This window comes from Malaya genurostris, chromosome 2, assembly GCF_030247185.1.
Source record: "Malaya genurostris strain Urasoe2022 chromosome 2, Malgen_1.1, whole genome shotgun sequence".
Lineage (NCBI taxonomy): Eukaryota > Metazoa > Arthropoda > Insecta > Diptera > Culicidae > Malaya > Malaya genurostris.
Genome location: NC_080571.1, coordinates 87,523,748 through 87,542,716, shown reverse-complemented (window position 1 = coordinate 87,542,716; position 18,969 = coordinate 87,523,748). Strand labels below are relative to the sequence as shown.

Sequence of the window (18,969 nt, the reverse complement as noted above, 5' to 3'; positions counted from 1 at the left end):
GCATACTCGAGCATAAAAAATAATCTATCATTTCGTGTGTTCATAATTTCACTCGACATAGAATTTTAAAACTTGTAATTTTACTACGAATCAATTGGGATTGCGTAAAATTATAATATACCATAACTTTTCTATATGAGACAAAAGCTTACATGCTGTAGAGTAAATATGGTTCTGTGATGAAATTTCGGTACTAAAATTCTAAATAATGTGTAATGTACATTTGATCTTAATTTACGTCTATTACTTACATTGTAATGTTATAGTGAGTAAAAATTTCTGAAGTGGACCCCTAATTTTTCACGAGGTAACCGATTTTTCAATAAGTGTTTTGTAGTACTAATATCTCTACGAACATGTTCGTAAAATATTTTGCAATATTCGAAATTTTTATTCTATTTCTATCTACATAACACTTTTATATACCTCTTTATTGTAATGCTTCCTGAAATTTAAGTTCCTTTTTGAATTACACGACTCTTTGCAAATAGATAAACAATTATTTTTATCATAGAATGAAGAAAAAATTGTTTAAAAATGATCAATTTTACTAACTGACATTGAATGTAAGATTTTCTCTGACAACGAGCAATTTGTTGTAAATGTTTTGTTGAAACCACCAGCAAAGATAAAAGAATCTGATACTGAGAATCACGAGAAAAATATTGTTTCTTGCGTTTTGATTCAAATAAAAATTTTTCAACCTAAATCGAAACGATGAACGGTTCTGAGACCCATAATTTGATTATAACTTGGTTCAATGAAGGATCAACGATATTTTCAATTGGAATGCTCTTAAACTATCTGTTTAACCAGTAACATCGGGTGCCTAGCATTCTTAACAGCCAAAAACTAATTTCATCAGAAGCAAGATCGCTCACGAAAAAACGAACCAACGATTATGTTCGTTAGGTGTGACAAGACAAACCACCAGTTGTCTCGCTCGATCGCTCTGGTAGCGCAGGAAGAAAAACTTACACTGCCAGTAGATGCTCTCAAGAAGATTTCCCACTTTCACTCTTTTTCACACATTTGTATTTCATGATCACGCGCCTCCTTAGCTTCTTCTGCGCCATGACTTGCGCAAGAGTTCTTTTTTTTTCTCGCTTTGTACTGCGATGCGAGTGCACAGTGGGAGAATGTTTTTTTGTTTTGGCAATGATCAAGATCAATGATGTTCTTTATTTTGGCAATGAGAAGATTCCATGTTATATGAGGCATTTCGAATCTTTCCTTTTTCTATTTTGAACTTGATGAGATAAGATATTCGACGTATTCAGAAAATCATAGCTCTAATTGGTTTTAACACATTCCAAAACAAACTACTTGACATTTCAGTCGAGCTCAGTGTGATCGAAAACCGTACCATCCTCCCGTTTTAACATTTCGCTCTGGCTCATTTGCTATCTCACACTTTCTCGCCCGCGCATATCTGTTTCCATTTTTTGATCCTGCATCTGTACGATCGCACTCCCTAATGGTAGCACCAGCAGTGCGAGTGCTACCACTCGAAGGAAAAGCGTTTTCCCTATCGAATACAACGGCTCTGAAACATCTTTGCTCTTTTCATTTCGTATCTGAACCCGGACGTTCAGCAACCGGTGAACCGACTATCGAGCGCGCGTACGGTGAAACATATTCACAAACGTTCCGAATATTCTTGATAATTTTATTGTACGATCAACGGTTCGCGCCCGTGGAGCTGCTTTATGGACCCATCTTTTCTATTGGGTCGGAAGGGGGAAATCTTCGCTACCAGTTGAAAGTTTAATTATTATTATTGTTCGGCCGGCGATAGTGTGTTTACTTGCTGATATATCGGTGCTTGGACCGGAATCATCAAACGGAGCCCCCCGGGATCCTCGTTTTTCAATACTTTATGCTGGTCGTACGCCGTGGACCGCGCGTTTGAGGTGTGAAAATTTTTGTGAAAGTGCGAGACAATTAGGTGTTGATCACTGCTAGCCGTGAAAAATGTGGTCTTCTTAGTGCTCGGTCTTATGATTCGTCGTACTACCACCGGCTAGATCTGACCAAATGGTTTGTTTGGGTGCTTCTTAGCTAGTTCCTAGCGCCGGAGCGAATATTGTTGGCATCCGACGCTGCCAAAAATAATCGTTTTGATAACAAATATAAAGCACCCCCTGCGGGTGTGAAGTGTCACCGGAGTATGTGTTGAGAAGTGTTACAAGTGTGCGAAATTTGTGACACGGCTGTCGATTGATTTATTTATTCCGGTAACGAAAGAAACCAAAAGGAAACCTTGCTGCTCCTCAGCCGTTATGCATCATTTGGACTTTGGCAGCGTTAGACATTCCGACGGTACCAGTGGCATTCATGGCAGTACCAATATGGGCATCACCTCGCCGTACGACGCACTACACGCCGTGACCACTAGTTCTGCTGCCGAAATGGCCGTTGATTTTCATCATCACTACACCCCGACGGAGTACTGGAACGCATCGCCGTACAAAAATGGATCCACCCCCATGAAGGAGATAGAAGGTGAATGAACAGTTTGTCTCGATAAGACGTGGAAACCTTGTGGCACTTTGAAATTGGCCGGTGGCCTTGAACATGACTGTCGGTTGGACTGCGCAATCATCGATCGATAAATTTCAATTTTCACAGCATTCCTTGTTATTGAGTTACTTCAACACACGTGCGTTGATTGTTAAAAAAAATTAACAAAAAACAATCCTTGGAATGACCAAAATTATTAGTATACCAGTATGCATAAATATAACATGAAATAATATGTAAAACTTTGTCGACTACACGCTTGAAACTTAGTTTTTATCTCGGCGGAAAAGATGCCGTAAACGAACGGCGAAGCGTTATTTTATTGAAATTTTGGAAAAGATAGCCTTTTCCAACATACTCGGTGTATTATTCCGATTTCTCTTCAATTCAAAATGTTATACTGATATTTGGCTTTGTAAATTGCCGTATTTACCAGCAATTTGTCGCTTTACCGAAATCAGCAAATTAATGATATTTATGGCGTTTTTCATTGAAAAACACTGGTTCATATCGCTCAGTTTTTCACTGAAAAAATGGTTATTTTGATGAATCACCGAGTTTCTGTGGTCTAAAAGCTGTTTATAGAGATTCCGGTAATCAATCTATAAACAGCTTTTAGACAACCGCAATTCGGTTCAAAGTAGCCATTTTTCTTCAGTACAAAACTGAGCTATTTGAATAAGTGCATATGCTCATATGTGGAATCGGTTGCAACTAAAAATTCAATTCAAATATAGAGACATGTTTCGTGATATTTAAAACAAATTTTTTTCAATGTTTGGCGGTTATTCGTATCAAGGAAACCCTCAGAGTACGGGATAAACGCTAATCTACTGTATGAAATTGATTAGATTTCGGTATGATATATTGCCTTCAATGTTTAACGTTTCATTGAGCCTTCACTTTCGTTGTAGCCGGAATCTGATTTTCTGCGGGAATTCAAATTGTGTTCCCTACTAAAAATGACATAAAAGTACTGTTTGCTGTAAAAATGCTTCCCTGTATATTCTTCTTCCTTTTTTTTACGTTTTCGAGCCTATCAAATCAACCGCCAACATGATGATACTCAAGTAACAATTTTTGTTACGCTAGCTTGTTCGTGACTAGTTTGCAACCAGATATTCGAGTGATTGTTAATACCATATAACCACTTGCGTGACTCAAAAAGCGCAGTTTCTACTAGTTGCTAAGTCGGCACAAACTTGGTATAAGGTACAAATTTCACAACGATTTCAAAACTGTCGAGCGGAATTCAATTTTAATTAACTGTTCTGCTATGCGCCTTCAATCGAAGTCTGTTTATGAAGATATGAAAAATAAACAACGAAATAACCCTATGTTCAGAATACTCAAAATTAATCCAAGTACACTAAGGTCCTTTTTATGCGGTTTTTTTATACGACTTTTTTATACGAAGATTAAGAGTTACGCGGTTTTTTCTTATGCGGTACGTAAATTTGCATAAAAAAGACTTCAGAGTAGATTGATTTTTCCTAATGATCATGAGAATTATAATATTATCACAATTGATATTCAATCCCTATATTCATGTTTATGATAGTGCATATAACAAAAATGACTATTCTGCCTTTCATTATTTTCACTAAAAAGTAATTTTGAAAAATATAATATCCTGGTTTTATTTATGTTTCATGCACTTCTTGCGACTCCATAGCGTGATTGCCATATTCAAGCCAACAAAAGTTGCATTTTCGTTATCATTACGTTTGGAAAACCTACCAAAAGCTATCTCAATCAATGCAGGAATTGTATGTTATAATCTTATAATATCTATGTTATTGCAATATCAATTCACAATAACGGATTGCTACTTGGGTAACGATTTGTTTTTATTTATAACAATTTTTATTCAGGCCAATTTGCGTATATCTTTACGTGGCCGATTTACCCATGTTTTTGTTACATAATATATTTTTTTATTGTTGGACTTCGTTGTCACCCTTCTTCTAGGGGGGGAGAAGCTTCCATTTCCTTCTAGCGAAGATTGGAGGTCATTTTGTCCGTTGCTCATATCATCCATTGCTACATCGTTGGAGTTGTGAGTGTTTTCCGTTTCCTTGTTTTCATTGTTGATCGCAGTATTGGGTTCATTTGCAGTTGCTGTAGATGCGCTTTGTACATTGATTGCAGTTGATAGTTGGTTAGATGGTGAAGGTGTTTTTGAAACAGGAGCACTGCATTCACTAGTTTCCGTTATTGGGCGGTTGTCCTTGTTTTTGTTTGTTTTGTTTGTTTTCGCAGTTTCAGTGCAAGGTTTGCCGTAGTGTGCAGGTTGTTCACAAAATTGACAGGTAACCAATTGATTTTCATACGTAATCGACGTTTTACACGGATGTATCCCGTCTTGACCACAAATGATGTATGATGGAATTGCTTTACGTAGTTGCATACGTACCACTCGCACGCCATTCCGGATACCCGGGAAAAAATTCCGCCATACTTCCTTTTCGATGGAAAGAACTTCACCGTACTTGGACATACTTTCCCGAACATACCCATCGCTGGTCTGCGGGGAAAGGTACTACGCGTACTACATTGTCCACCATGTACACAGGGATGTTATATTTAACATTGTCATGATCAATACTGTGCACCCTGTTATTAACCGAAGCAAATGCAATTGCATCTTTTTCACGTTTGAACATAATGTACACACAGTTAGACGCCTTGTTGAATTGAATCTCACTTACATTATTAGCGCCTAGATGCATTCGTTCCTTAAGCAAGATTTCAATTTCGGTTGCTGCTGGTCTAACTTTGCAGCGCTTGAAATCAATACAAATTGAATTTGGCCTTGTAGGCCAAGTTTAAGGCTTTGTTAAATCGTATTTGCCCATTTCGTACACTCTATTGTTCACACTATTGTTTCTTTGTTTCTGTCGTCGTGACCGTAAGAAATTTTCGACTGTGTCGGAAGCGATGCCAGCACGAACTGACTTGGGTAACGATGATTTATTGGAATGTTTTTTTTTACATTTAAAATTTTATTCGATTAATTGTTTAAAATCTCGGCAATAACTCGCATTTATGAAAACCGATAATTTCAATAATTTCTGTCCAAAAACGACAAAGATCTCGATAATTTATTGTCTTCCCGCAACCTAAGATTCCGATAAATTCAAATTACCTTTCAAATAAAACATACCGAGAATTTCATTTGTTTTAATGTTTGCCGAGATGATTGCCGAGTACTCGAGTGTTCAAATCTCGGCAAAGTTTTTTTTAAAACCACTTTGAATATTTAGGCCATTGTTTATGTTTGGTAATACCAGTTCGATTAATGTGGATTCCTATTGAGAGCCGATGTACATTGCAATGTACATTCCGATTGAAAGCCGATGTACATTGCAGATGTCGCTTTGGAAGCTGTAATTTGACATTTGGCAAGTAGAAACTACACCATTAATGGAAATGAAGTAATACCGATCATAAACAACGTCGTGTCTTTGCTGATTAGGTCCTTGAAATGCAAGAAAATCCTAAATTTGATCGAAAGCCCCAATATCTTATTATTTTTCTCGCTTCCACTTCCACTTTCACTTCACTTGATTTTACCAATTACCAGTATCACGCATAGTGAAGTGATCATTGTAGTGGAAAAAAACTCATTTTTTCAACAAAATGTTAGTGGCATGATATTCATAATGACATCAAGTTCATCTAAGCAATTACTTTTGTCTCTGAAGCGACTTCCGTAATAAGGACCTAAATTCACTTCACTCGATTTTCACCGTGAAGTGATACCGATAATAAGAGTCACAATCACTTCACTTAGTTTTCACCGTGTAGTGATACCTGGTAAAAATGGTCATTATTTTCCATTATTAATAGCATACCTCTTTACATCGCAATAATCATCCGATAGGAAAACCAAAATAACCCTTTATTGCAATTTTAATGTAACTTCAATACAGGTTCAACATCTTTCAACTGATTAATCTGGAGCTTCAGAATGAGAACTCTTATTTAATTAAATTCCAGTGGCAGGTTTAACAATAAGACAATTTAACAATCTCGGATTCCCAAAAACTTAAGTTGTTCATGTAATCAAAATTGGGATTCCTTGCCCTCTGTTACTATTGATGTTGAAATAGTACATTGTCAATGTTTACGCGTTTAATGCAAGATTGCAAAATTTGAGTATAAGAATTAAGAATAGTCAAGTCGATACCATTATTCCTTCAATTCTTCAACTTTCTGATCCCAAACGAACAGAAATTCTCTGAACGTTAATGATCTTCCAGCATGAGCACAGTTTATTTTATAAATATAAAAAATAGATATAGCATTCGCTCAAACTTTGGAAAATTTTTCCGACGCCCTGCAGTTTTTTAACAATATCTGTCACAATTGGTCTTGTAAACAATATATGATTTGGGACTTAAATTCTACACTGTAATAGCTATCCAACAAGCGATATCGATTTTTTGTGTAGTTGACTTTCCCCCTATTCAAGTGAGTAGTGGGCCAATCACACTAAAACGCGAATTTGTTTGCGCTTCAAAGGTTGATCTTGGAGACTAAATGCCTTCAAACGAGTCGTATATTGTAGATTGTAACGTTTTTATTCATGAGCTAACTTTTCAAGTTTGAGAAAAGATTGTAGTTCGAGAGAGCCAAATCAGGTTAGCAAGGTGGATGTGGAAGCAATTGGGGCCATAAATTGCCGATTTTAGCCTTATGCTCTTATGTGCCGAAGCATTGTTTCGTAAAAACGAGATTTACGGAACTCATCCGTTTACCGGATGCAAGAGGAAATTTGCCTTCTGCGATATGGTTTCGGAGAAACCACATATTGTTATCGAAAGTTTTGATTTGTTCTTTGATTCTGTCATCCCAGTCGAAAGCGGTTCATTTTATGAGCTGTGTCAGATGAAAAATAAAAGTAAACTGAGCAATCCACTTTATCATCCTGGCACCCGTTCAAAGATGATTTTTTGTTGATATAATTAAGACGCCAATTCAGGGTGCTGCGAAACATATCCAACTAATTCGGATTTCCTAACCATTATTTACTTTTATTAACATGTTGATTCATTTTATTCCAATAAAAAAAGAAAACTTCCAATCATCTGAAAAATACTCATCAGGTATACCGATATGAAGTGAGTATTTGTTTGTTAAAGTGAAACACTCATTTTGAAAAAATAATAAAATAATAAAATAATAAAATAATAAAATTATTGCTAATTGCCCTACACATCTTGACCACCTTTCTGGCAATTCATTCATGCCAATCGAAATGTTTGTATTTTCGCGCCAACTAATCAAATGCCCAATTTTTGACTTCTTCGTAGAATTTGAAGTGCTGGTCAGCCAATGCGTGACTTTTCGATGAAAACAAATGGTAGTCGGAAAGGGTCAAATCTGATAAATACGACGGATAGCAGCTCCATGCCAAGTGGTTTGATTGTATTCTGAACCGGGTTTGCTTTGTGTGCAGGTGAATTATCGTGTAACAAAATTACTTTGTCGTGGCGACCCATTCATGGTTCAAAGTGATCATTTTGTTGTCTGTTGCGTTTAGTATTAACAGTTTCACCAGATTTTAGAAGCTCATGATACACCCCACTTTTCTGAACATAGAGCATTGCTTTCTTGCCGAATCAATCAGGTTTTGAAGTCAATGTTGATAGTTATCCCAAATTAACCCATGATTTTTTTTCCGTTTATGATTCTGAAAAACAAATTCATTTTGCAATGCCAGTAACAAGTCAATGGAAATCTGATTTTCCTTCGGGTCTTCGAAGTAATATTTCACGAGTATTTTTGCCTTTCTCTATAGAAAGTCAATAGACCTATAGTGTTATATACCATTCGACTCAGAAATCTTCTTGTATCAGGAATCTTCTTGTAGAAGATTGAACCAATTTCAACAAAATTAGGCCCATTTGAAAGGAACTAAGGGGCCATTAATCAAGTTTTAAGATACAATGGCTGTGACTTCTAGTTCCGGATATATAATGGTATAAATGACGTAACCGAAAAACGGGTTATTTTCTACGCGCTCAGTTTTCCCGGAGATGGCTAAACCGATTTTTACAAGCTTAGGCTCATTCGAAAGCTAGTATCGGGACGTTGATCAAGTTCGTGGATCAAACGGCTGTGACTTCTGGTTCCGGAGATATAATGGCATAAGTGGCGTAACCGACAAAAGCGTTGATTTTTTCGCTCTAATTTTCTCGTACATGGCTGAACCGACTTCAACAGGCTTAGGCTCGTTTGAAAGTTACTATTGGCTTAGTGATCCAGTTTGAAGATTAAATGGCTGTGGCTTCTGGCTACGGAGATATGATTGTATAAGTAACGTAAACGTCAGAACTCATTAACGCTCAATTTTCTTGTATGTGGATGAGTCGATATCAATAATTTTAGGCTCATTCAAAACTAAAATGTGGCTGTGGGTCGATTTTTGATCACGTTCAAGTGTATTATTGCTAATACTCTTGCAAACGGGAAATTAGCGAAACGGGAAATTAGCGTGACAAAAATATTTTCACTATTAAATATTAGTTTTTTTTTCGTAGTTGGTATCTTTACAAAAGTTGTTTGTAATCAAATGGCGATCCTTTTGATGAAAAAAGTTACTAAGGTGGTCCTCATTTAGATTGAAATCTGAAATCTAACTTTCTTAATTGAACTCAAAAATGATTTTGTTATGCAATGAAGTTGAAGGAATTTTATTTGAGCAACTTTGTTGAAAAAAGAACTTCTCTAGCTCTTCATTTGATCGAGTTACATGAATTTTCCCGAGTAAAAATAGGGTGGCTCCTGAAAAATCACTTTTTTTGTGAGCAATGATTAGTTCAACAACTCTTCTGAAAACTTTTCCGTAGAACGTTTCACAAAAAAATTAGAACAAAAAAACGTAATTTTTCAGGAGCCACCCTCCTTTTACTCGGTAAATTGATGCAACTCGTTCAAATGAATATGAATAGCTAGAGAGGTGCTTTTTTCAACAAAGTTGCCCAAAATATAATTATTATATAATATCCTACAACTTTATTGTACAACAAAATCATTTTTGAGTTCAATTAAAAAAGTTAGATTTCAGATTTCAATCTAAATGAGGACCACCCTAATAACTTTTTTCATCAAAAGGAGCGCCATTTGATTACAAATAACTTTTGTGAAGACACCAACTACAAAAAACTAATATTTAATAGTGAAATTATTTTTGTCACGCTAATTTCCCGTTCCGGACCATAGAGCATTGGTCTCAGAAATGTTGCCGAATATGTGACATAAACGCTGAAGTATGCTTTTGTGAACTACCCAAATCAGTCTGAATAAATTGATGTCAAAAATGAGCCTCGGAATTATCTGAATGAAAAGGCAAAATATTGAAAATATTTTAATGAGACCATGTCGATGAAAGAGAAAGACATTATCACAACACTGATTGATTGAGAATAGTTTTTTCAGTTTTCCATTTATCTTTCATTCGATTCTTGTGGCACCCATTTTTCACAATTATGGACTTTTCCCATAGCTTTTAAACGATACGGATTTGTCGTGCAACATTTAACATTGCTGCAATTCGCTTTTGACTAAATGATTCATCTTCATCCAATACTGCTTGCAATTCGGTTTTGGATAGTCTTCCAATTTGTATGTTGATTCTGATAGATCGTGATCACCACAATTTTTTTTTTAAATACATCAAACTTGTGTCTTTTGGAGCAAATTTTCACAGAATAAAGCTGGGAATAAATAAACGATAACAATACTCCTACTGAAAATTGCTCACACGCCACAGTAATTCTTAGTGTTTGATTTACGAGACATTCTTATCCAACAAGTGACAAACTTCTTCATTCCGATAATACCTTCCTTGATGGTAGTACAAACGCTGCATCACCACCATATTGCATCAGCTGGATAATCAATTAGATAATTCAAACAGCGCCTAATTAATGACTGTTTGTATCGAAATCGCAGCTCTACTTTGTGATTTGGAAAGCTTCCTGAAACGTGGATCAACTACTTCATCTGGTGAAGCAAATCTCCCGATTGAAACTGTCTGTGTCTTTCTGTGCTGCGGCCACTGCTACTGGTATTTACTGCTACAGAGGACTGTTTATTTTCGTGAACGACTTCAACGTATACAAAGTGTGAGAGCCAGCCCACGAGGCAGACAAGACAAAATTGCTCGGTGAAAAAGAGTCAGAGAAAAATTCTCTAATTACAACATAAATATTTGCCCGAGACATGACACTCTAAATTATGATACCCCGTAGAAAGGAGACGAAAACGTGTTGAAGAAGTGGAAAACGCGCACAAAGCTAGAACAAGAGTTGCTCACATGGCTGTTGGTGCAGGTTTCTTCGAATCCATGTCTGCACTTGTGGTGTACGGTTAGAGCTACCAACAGTTCACGGCGACCTTAATGATGTTATCGACGTACTTGAGATGCCCTGGTGGCAGTAACGTAGATCGCTGCATGACTACTTTCACACGTAAGACTTCACGTCTGGCACGATAGGAAATGTATAAACACTAGATCAACGATCAGTACGTTATCGGGAAGATAGATTGAGCATTTGTGGCTTGAACTGTAGCGAATCGAACACATTTTGATTATTTAGGGTTTCACCTGGGCGCGAACGATTCGAACACAGGAGGGGAAAATTCTCATTGCAAATCGAGAATAAAAATAAACGCAACTAATCTATCACAGTCATTTTGGTTAGATAATTGACATGCAAAAGAATGGTACGAACTTTTTATTGTAGGTTTGAAAACAGTAGGAACTGATTTATTTTCTGCCATTCATTGAACAAAATTGGGTGCATACCAATGATACGACTATGAATAACTATTGTGGATCTTTGATTAACAACCACTAGTACACAGTAAGTTCATTAACCGAACTGGATTCCACTGGAGTTGCATTGAAACAACCAGCAGTTTTCATCTGTGCTTACATTACACAATACTTACTGGTCCATGTTTTTGTACCGATGTTGCTTTAATCAGAAAACAAAATAATCTAACTATCTACAATCATTCGCTACAGGCGATGAAACTTGAAGACAACAACTTAATTAACCGCGCTCGGGGTGTTTCTTCATGTTGTCGTTTGTGAATTGAGTTCGCTGTCTAGATCACAATCACAAAAAAATTCGAACCGGTTTAACTATTCCACCAGGCTTTCTGTTTGCAACAACGAATGTTAAATTCCTAAACAATAATTTTACACTACATGCAATCAAAATATATTTAAAAAAAAGGCGGGTGAGTAATGTCACAGACATAACTGGAGGACGTGAATACGAATAAAACTGACATATTTCTTTCTCACTTCCGGATAGAGATAATCATTTGTATTAGATTGTGTATATTTTGCAACTTTCATTGCTTCGCTTCCAGAATTTTTACGATGCATCTTTACTACAGTACGACTAATTGACGGCAAACATATTCTACCATACAATTAAATAACACGGAACAAATACAGTTTTGTAGATTTAGATACTAGTAGAAATACTCAAAATCCTTTGGAAATATTTTTTTTTTTTTTTATTCAAGAATATAATGTTTAAGGCACACTGCTTAAGCTCTAAGATGCCAAGGGCTTTTACTAATTTAAAATTTACGACTAACTTAAAACTAGGGTTGTATCATTAAGTAATGTCATATTTGGGTCGCAGTGGTTGACTTTGGCAGATCCAGCCTTCATGTGGTGATCGGCCGGTGATCTGAATATTTCATGAGAGTCTTCCATATGGCGTTGGTGAATATTCATGTTGGCCGCATTCTTCGGTCCGTGTGGGTCCGCGGGAAACACCCCCAGGTTACGAATACCCGGCGGGTGGCCCGCATGCTGTTGATAAGTTTCCGTGGGCGATGATGGTGTTGTTACAGAAGAAAATGAAAAAAAAAAGATAGCGAAGTAAATATTGCGGAAAACGAAGTAAAATGGGGATATGGGAATGAAATGACTAAAACGACAGAGATCTAATTAGTTGACATCGAGATGGTGAAAAGACGGGGAGGGGGGAAGCGAAGGTTAGTGACAGCAAAGAGATCTTGTTAGTTCCGATGAAGATGGTGGACAGATGAGGAATCGGGATAATCGGCGGAAGTTAGTGTCGAACCTGCAGTTGAGAAATAATTCTTAGCCACAGTTGAAACAACGTCGATAAATAGGAGGAACTTTCTAAGCCAGATGTAACAGATTACACTTGTATATTAATGTGTTTGAGAAACTGGTATATGAGAAGCATATATGAACTATCCCGACTCGCCAACACATCCCGAACCGGAACCTCAGGCGGTCTACCTCGGGCCCTGAGGGATTCCAGTAGCTTCGACCTGGCGTCGCGATACTCTACGCACGACCACACGACATGCTCGATGTCCTGATAACCGTCGCCACAGGTGCAGAGCCCGTTCTCCACGATCCCGATACGCCGGAGATGTGCGTTGAATGTATAGTGATTTGACATGAGTCGTGACATAACGCGAATGAAATCACGACTCACGTTCATCCCCTTGAACCAAGGTTTCGTCGATACCTTAGGGATAATGGAGTGTAGCCATCGTCCCAGTTCGTCATTGCTCCATGAAGTTTGCCAACTTTCGAGAGTTTTCTGACGAGAAATACTGAAAAATTCATTGAAGCAGATTGGTCTTTCATAAATATCACCTTCTAATGCGCCCACTTTAGCCAATGAGTCTGCCTTTTCATTGCCCGGAATGGAACAATGCGAAGGGACCCAGACTAACGATATTAAATAAGACCGTTCAGATGAAGTACTCAAATGTTCCCGTATTTTCCCCAGGAAATATGGGGGACACTTTCCTGGCTTCATTGCCCGGAGAGCTTCTATTGAGCTTAGACTGTCCGTGACAATGAAGTAATGGTCTTTGGGCAAGGTTTCAATGATCTCGAGGGTGTACTGAATAGCAGCTAATTCTGCGACGTAAACTGAAGCCGGATCACTGAGTTTGTAAGAAGCGGTGATGTTTTGATTGAAGATGCCGAAGCCTGTGGACTTGTTAATGTTTGATCCGTCAGTGTAAAACACCTTTTCACAGTTGACTGTTCTAAATTTATTATAAAAAATATTTGGGGCCACTTGAGGGCGCACGTGAGCCGGAATTCCATGAATTTCTTCTCTCATGGATGTGTCGAAAAACACAGTAGAATCAGAAGTATCCAAGAAATGAGCACGGTTGGAAACAAACGAAGAAGGATTAATATTCTGAGCCATGTAATCAAAATACAAGGACATAAAACGGGTTTGAGAATTAAGCTCAACTAACCTTTCGAAATTTTCAATCACCAGAGGATTCAAAATGTCGCATCGAATGAGCAAACGATATGAGAGATCCCAGAACCGGTTTTTCAATGGGAGAACACCCGCCAGCACTTCGAGGCTCATCGTATGAGTCGATTGCATGCAACCCAAGGCAATACGCAAACAACGATACTGAATTCTTTCCAGCATGATGAAATGAGTGTTCGCCGCGGATCGGAAGCAAAAGCATCCGTATTCCATCACGGACAATATCGTTGTTTGGTACAGCCTGATCAGGTCTCCTGGATGGGCACCCCACCACGACCCGGTTATTGTACGAAGAAAGTTGATTCTTTGTTGGCATTTTCTTTTCAGATATCTAATGTGACATCCCCAGGTACCTTTGGAATCGAACCAGACCCCGAGATATTTAAATGTGAAAACCTGAGCTATGGTTTCACCCCCTAGTTGAAGCTGTAATTGTGCTGGTTCTCGCTTTCTCGAAAATACAACCAGCTCAGTTTTCTCCGTAGAGAACTCGATACCCATTTGAAGAGCCCATGTGGATAAGTTGGCAAGAGTATCTTGTAACGGCCCTTGCAGATCGCCAGCTTTGGGTCCTATAATAGACACAACGCTGTCATCGGCAAGTTGTCTTAGCGTGCAAGATGTGTTGATACATTTATCGATGTCGTTTACGTAAAAATTGTATAGAAGGGGGCTTAGGCATGAGCCCTGAGGAAGACCCATGTAACTGAATCGTATTGTCGACAAATCACCATGCGCGAAATACATGTGTTTCTCAGACAACAGATTATGTAAAAAGTTGTTCAAAACTGGCGAAAGACCATGCTGATGCAGCTTCTCAGATAAGATATTTATAGAAACTGAGTCAAAAGCCCCCTTAATGTCTAGGAAAACTGACGCCATTTGTTCTTTACGAGCAAATGCCATTTGAATTTCTGTTGAGAGCAGCGCAAGACAATCGTTCGTTCCTTTACCCCTGCGGAAACCAAATTGTGTATCTGAAAGTAAGCCATTAGTTTCGACCCAATTGTCTAGACGGAAGAGAATCATTTTTTCGAACAATTTCCGGATACAGGAAAGCATAGCAATCGGCCGATACGAATTGTGATCGGAGGCTGATTTTCCTGGTTTTTGAATGGCGATCACTTTCACTTGTCTCCAGTCACGTGGAACAATGTTGTCCTCAAGGAACTTATTGAATAAACTCAACAAGCGCCTTTTGGCGGGGTCTGGCAGATTTTTCAACAAGTTGAATTTTATTCTGTCTAATCCCGGGGCTTTATTGTTACATGACAAGAGTGCAAGTGAGAGCTCTACCATCGAAAACGGTGTTTCGTTTGTATTTGGTGTCGAGGCGCGGGTGATCTTCTGTTCCGGAACAGAGTCTGGGCATACTTTTTTAGCGAAATCGAATATCCAGCGGTTGGAATATTCCTCGCTTTCATTCGTGGTGTTATGATTGCGCATTCGTCGGGCTGTGTTCCAAAGAGTACTCATAGATGTTTCTTTCGTTAAGCCGTCTATAAACCGACGCCAGTAACCGCGTTTCTTGGCTCTAATCAAGTTCTTAGTTTTAACGTCTAACGCCGCGTAATTCCGGTAATTATCAGGTGTTCCATTTTTTCTGAATATTTTATACGCGGAGGCTCTCTCCGCGTTTAAATTTGTGCACTCTTTGTCCCACCACGGGTTGGGAGGACGGATGTTAGTTTTCGCGCCGGGTACACGTTTCGTCTGAGCTTGAGTCGCGGTGTCGAGAATCAAGCCAGCCAAAAACGTGTACTCTTCCTCCGGAGGAAGTTGTTGAGTTCTTTCAAGTTTCTCAGATATCGAGGTCGCATAGCTATTCCAATCAATATTTCGTGTGAGATCATACGAAACATTGATTGTCTTCGATGGTTTTGAGCCGCTGGTGATTGATATTACGATCGGTAGATGATCGCTACCGTGGGGATCAGGAATTACCTCCCACGTGCAATCCAACCGTAGCGATGTCGAGCAAAGGGATAAATCCAGCGCACTTGGTCTTGCTGGTGGTGCAGGAATCCGTGTCATTTCTCCCGTATTCAAGATTGCCATATTGAAGTTGTCGCAGATATCATGGATCATAGTTGATCTGTTATCATCGTGAAGACAGCCCCATCCCGTACCGTGTGAGTTAAAGTCTCCTAAAACCAACGTCGGTGCAGGAAGGAGCTCTACGATATCACTGAGCCACCGATGCCCAACCGAGGCTCTTGGGGGAATGTAGATGGAAGCAATGCAAAGGTCCTTACCTTTGATTGTAACATGACATGCGACAACTTCAATACCTGGTATCGAGGGGAGGTTAATGCGATAGAAAGAATAGCACTTTTTGATCCCCAAAAGTACTCCTCCATAGGGATTATCTCGATCCAGACGAATAATGTTAAAATCGTGAAAGTTTAAGGGTATTTCAGAAGTTAGCCAAGTTTCGCACAATGCAAATGCGTCACATTTCAGATTGTTTACTAGAAATTTAAATGAATCTATTTTTGGGATAATACTTCTGCAATTCCACTGTAAAACAGTGATTAGATCCGTGACCTTGGTGGATGATTTAGCCATCGAAAGATACAATCGCTGAAAGAAGGGGCCAATTTGCAGTCAACTGCTTCAAATATGTTTTTACTGTTGGCATGAAAGCAATTAAAATGCTTCTAAGAGGGTCTGAAATATTGAAAGTTGTAAAAATCCAGTCCACAACATCAGAGAACTTTATAAGTCCAGCACCTAGTTGGTTCTCTGGTGGATTTTCAGGGACGCTTGGGGATTTTTTAGTCCCTGGAAGCGGTGGGAATTCCATCTCGGAATTGAGTTTTCCGAGACCAGGAGCTTTTTGCTTCGGTGAATTGTCCCGATTCCCGTTAGCTGTAACTTTTCGAAGCCCTTCGGAAGACACTTTCGAACCCTTACTAGGTAGCTTATGAGAAGATTTATTCATTCTTTTCCTACAGCTACGAGGGACCGCTGAAGATGGACCTTCCAAAGGGTCGTCAGAATCGCTATCGTCAGTTGACAAGCAGGCATATGGATTCGTTGCCTGTTTAGGAGGGGTGGCACTCTTAACCATCTCGGCAAAGGAACGCTTGGAGTGTTCCTTCAGGGAACGCTTCATCCGATCTCCTCGCAGTTTGTAAGCGGGACAGTCAGAGAGGTCATGCGGACCCTCCTTACAGTAGAGACACTTTTCAGCATCCTTACCGCAAGAGCCGTCCGCATGAGCTTCCCCACAGTTAGCACAACGTGGCTTATTGCTGCAATGGATAGCTGTATGCCCCAGTTGTTTGCAATTGGTACAATTCATTATCCGGGGTACAAATAAACGAACAGGCAAACGAACCCGGTCCAAGAGGATGTAGTTGGGCAATGCCGAGCCGGCGAAGGTCACACGATAAGAGTCTGATTGGGGATAAGACTTTGTTCCATCCCCGGCGATCGATACTGAATGCAATCGCTTGCAATCCAGTATCTTGACATTCTTAAGTGAGGGGTCTTTAAAACAACCCGCCCCGTACTTAAGAATATCCTCGCAAGTCAAACTCGAATCGGTGACCACACCGTCGATTTCGACTTCACGAGCTGGCACGTAGACGCGGTACTCCAGCGTAAAAGGATCATTTTGAACAAGCTCATTAGCCTGTTTTGAGCTGGTAAACAGGACCCTGAGCTTGTCTGGCCGTATTCTATCTATACTTTTTATGGTATTATATCGCGAATTCAGGTCCCGCGATATTTTTAAAATATTCAGTTTTTTGTCGTGAATACGACTTACTTTACTATGGGGTGCCTTTTCAAAATTTACCCTCTGAGAGAGTGATAAGTTTTTGATCGTGAATATCTCTTGTTGTATCTAACGAATCAACATAATTTTTGCTACATGCCATCGGAAATATGATCACAATTTTATGATAAAATTTTCAGTTGTGTGACATAATCTCAAATAGTTCAAAATTAAACTTTTCTGAAATGTTTGGTATAAACGAGTATCAAAGAGGATAATTCATATGGCGCGTTTGCCTTTCTCGTATTTTGAAAGCTCATAGCTCAGTGATCTGTGGAAGGATTTATATAATCTAACTACCAATAGAATCGAAATTTTTCAACTTAAACGTGTATAGCAAGAGCATTGAAGTATTTCAATAGTACACTATTGAAAAACCTATCTCATTTGACCCATGTCAACACCAGCCAATCAGAACGCGTTCTGAGGAAGAGAAGAAAATAGCTGCTGCTGTACAACAAATCGTTCAAGAAAAATGTTTCCAAAAGTGGTGAATATCGTAGTGAGTTCCTCAATTTGGTCCTTCTGAATGCTAGAAACGAATCCCTACAGCATATTGATAGTCTCTTTCAATAAATTATGCAAATCCGAAATGAAATAATCGACATTGAAATTCTATATGCGGCTATTTTTATAGCCGTTAGGACCGCCCATTAGTGAAAAAGCTACAAACGAAATCACATAAAAGGAAATCTCTTAACAAAAATTGAATCAGTTTGGATTCTATCGCCACTGCGAGCAGATGTGTTTTGTGTCGTCTGCACAGCTAGTTTCGCTTTCGACAAGAGCGATTACGTCACAGCTGCCAGTCATTTCGATGGATGAAAAAGCAACGTTGGAGAGCATTATAAAAAATCAGCCGTTCTAATGGCTCTAAAATTTTTCTAAAGAACTATTAGGATTTGTTTTTCGCAAATCGCAGGTAATTATCCTCAGTTTAGTGCAAATCAAGAACAATTTGGTTTGATTTGTGCACTTTTCGCTGTGTGAAATTCACAGTAATCGAGATCAAGTGAAGCCTTTTTTTGCGAAAAATGTTCCGAGTTTAATATCGTAGAGAATTACGCAATTTGACCCTTCTGAATGTTGGAAATGAATCCCTACAGCATATTGATAGTTTTTTTTCAATAAATTATGCAAATCCGAAATGAAATAATCGACATTGAAATTCTATATGCGGCTATTTTTATAGCCGTTAGGACCGCCCATTAGTGAAAAAGCTACAAACGAAATCACACAAAAGGAAATCTCTTAACAAAAATTGAATCAGTTTGGATTCTATCGCCACTGCGAGCAGATGTGTTTTGTGTCGTCTGCACAGCTAGTTTCGCTTTCGACAAGAGCGAT

The 18,969-nt window shown here is 38.7% G+C and overlaps 1 protein-coding gene across 1 annotated transcript in view; it reads left to right on the top strand.

Annotated features, from left to right (window-relative positions):
* Positions 1–1,519: 1,519 nt before the first annotated feature.
* LOC131428094 (T-box transcription factor TBX10) overlaps positions 1,520–18,969 on the top strand; it is a 78,895-nt gene continuing 61,445 nt past the window's right edge. The window contains exon 1 of the mRNA XM_058591756.1: positions 1,520–2,505. Coding sequence (XP_058447739.1) covers positions 2,283–2,505 — 223 coding nt within the window. The 5' untranslated portion in view covers positions 1,520–2,282. The remainder of the gene's footprint in view (positions 2,506–18,969) is intronic.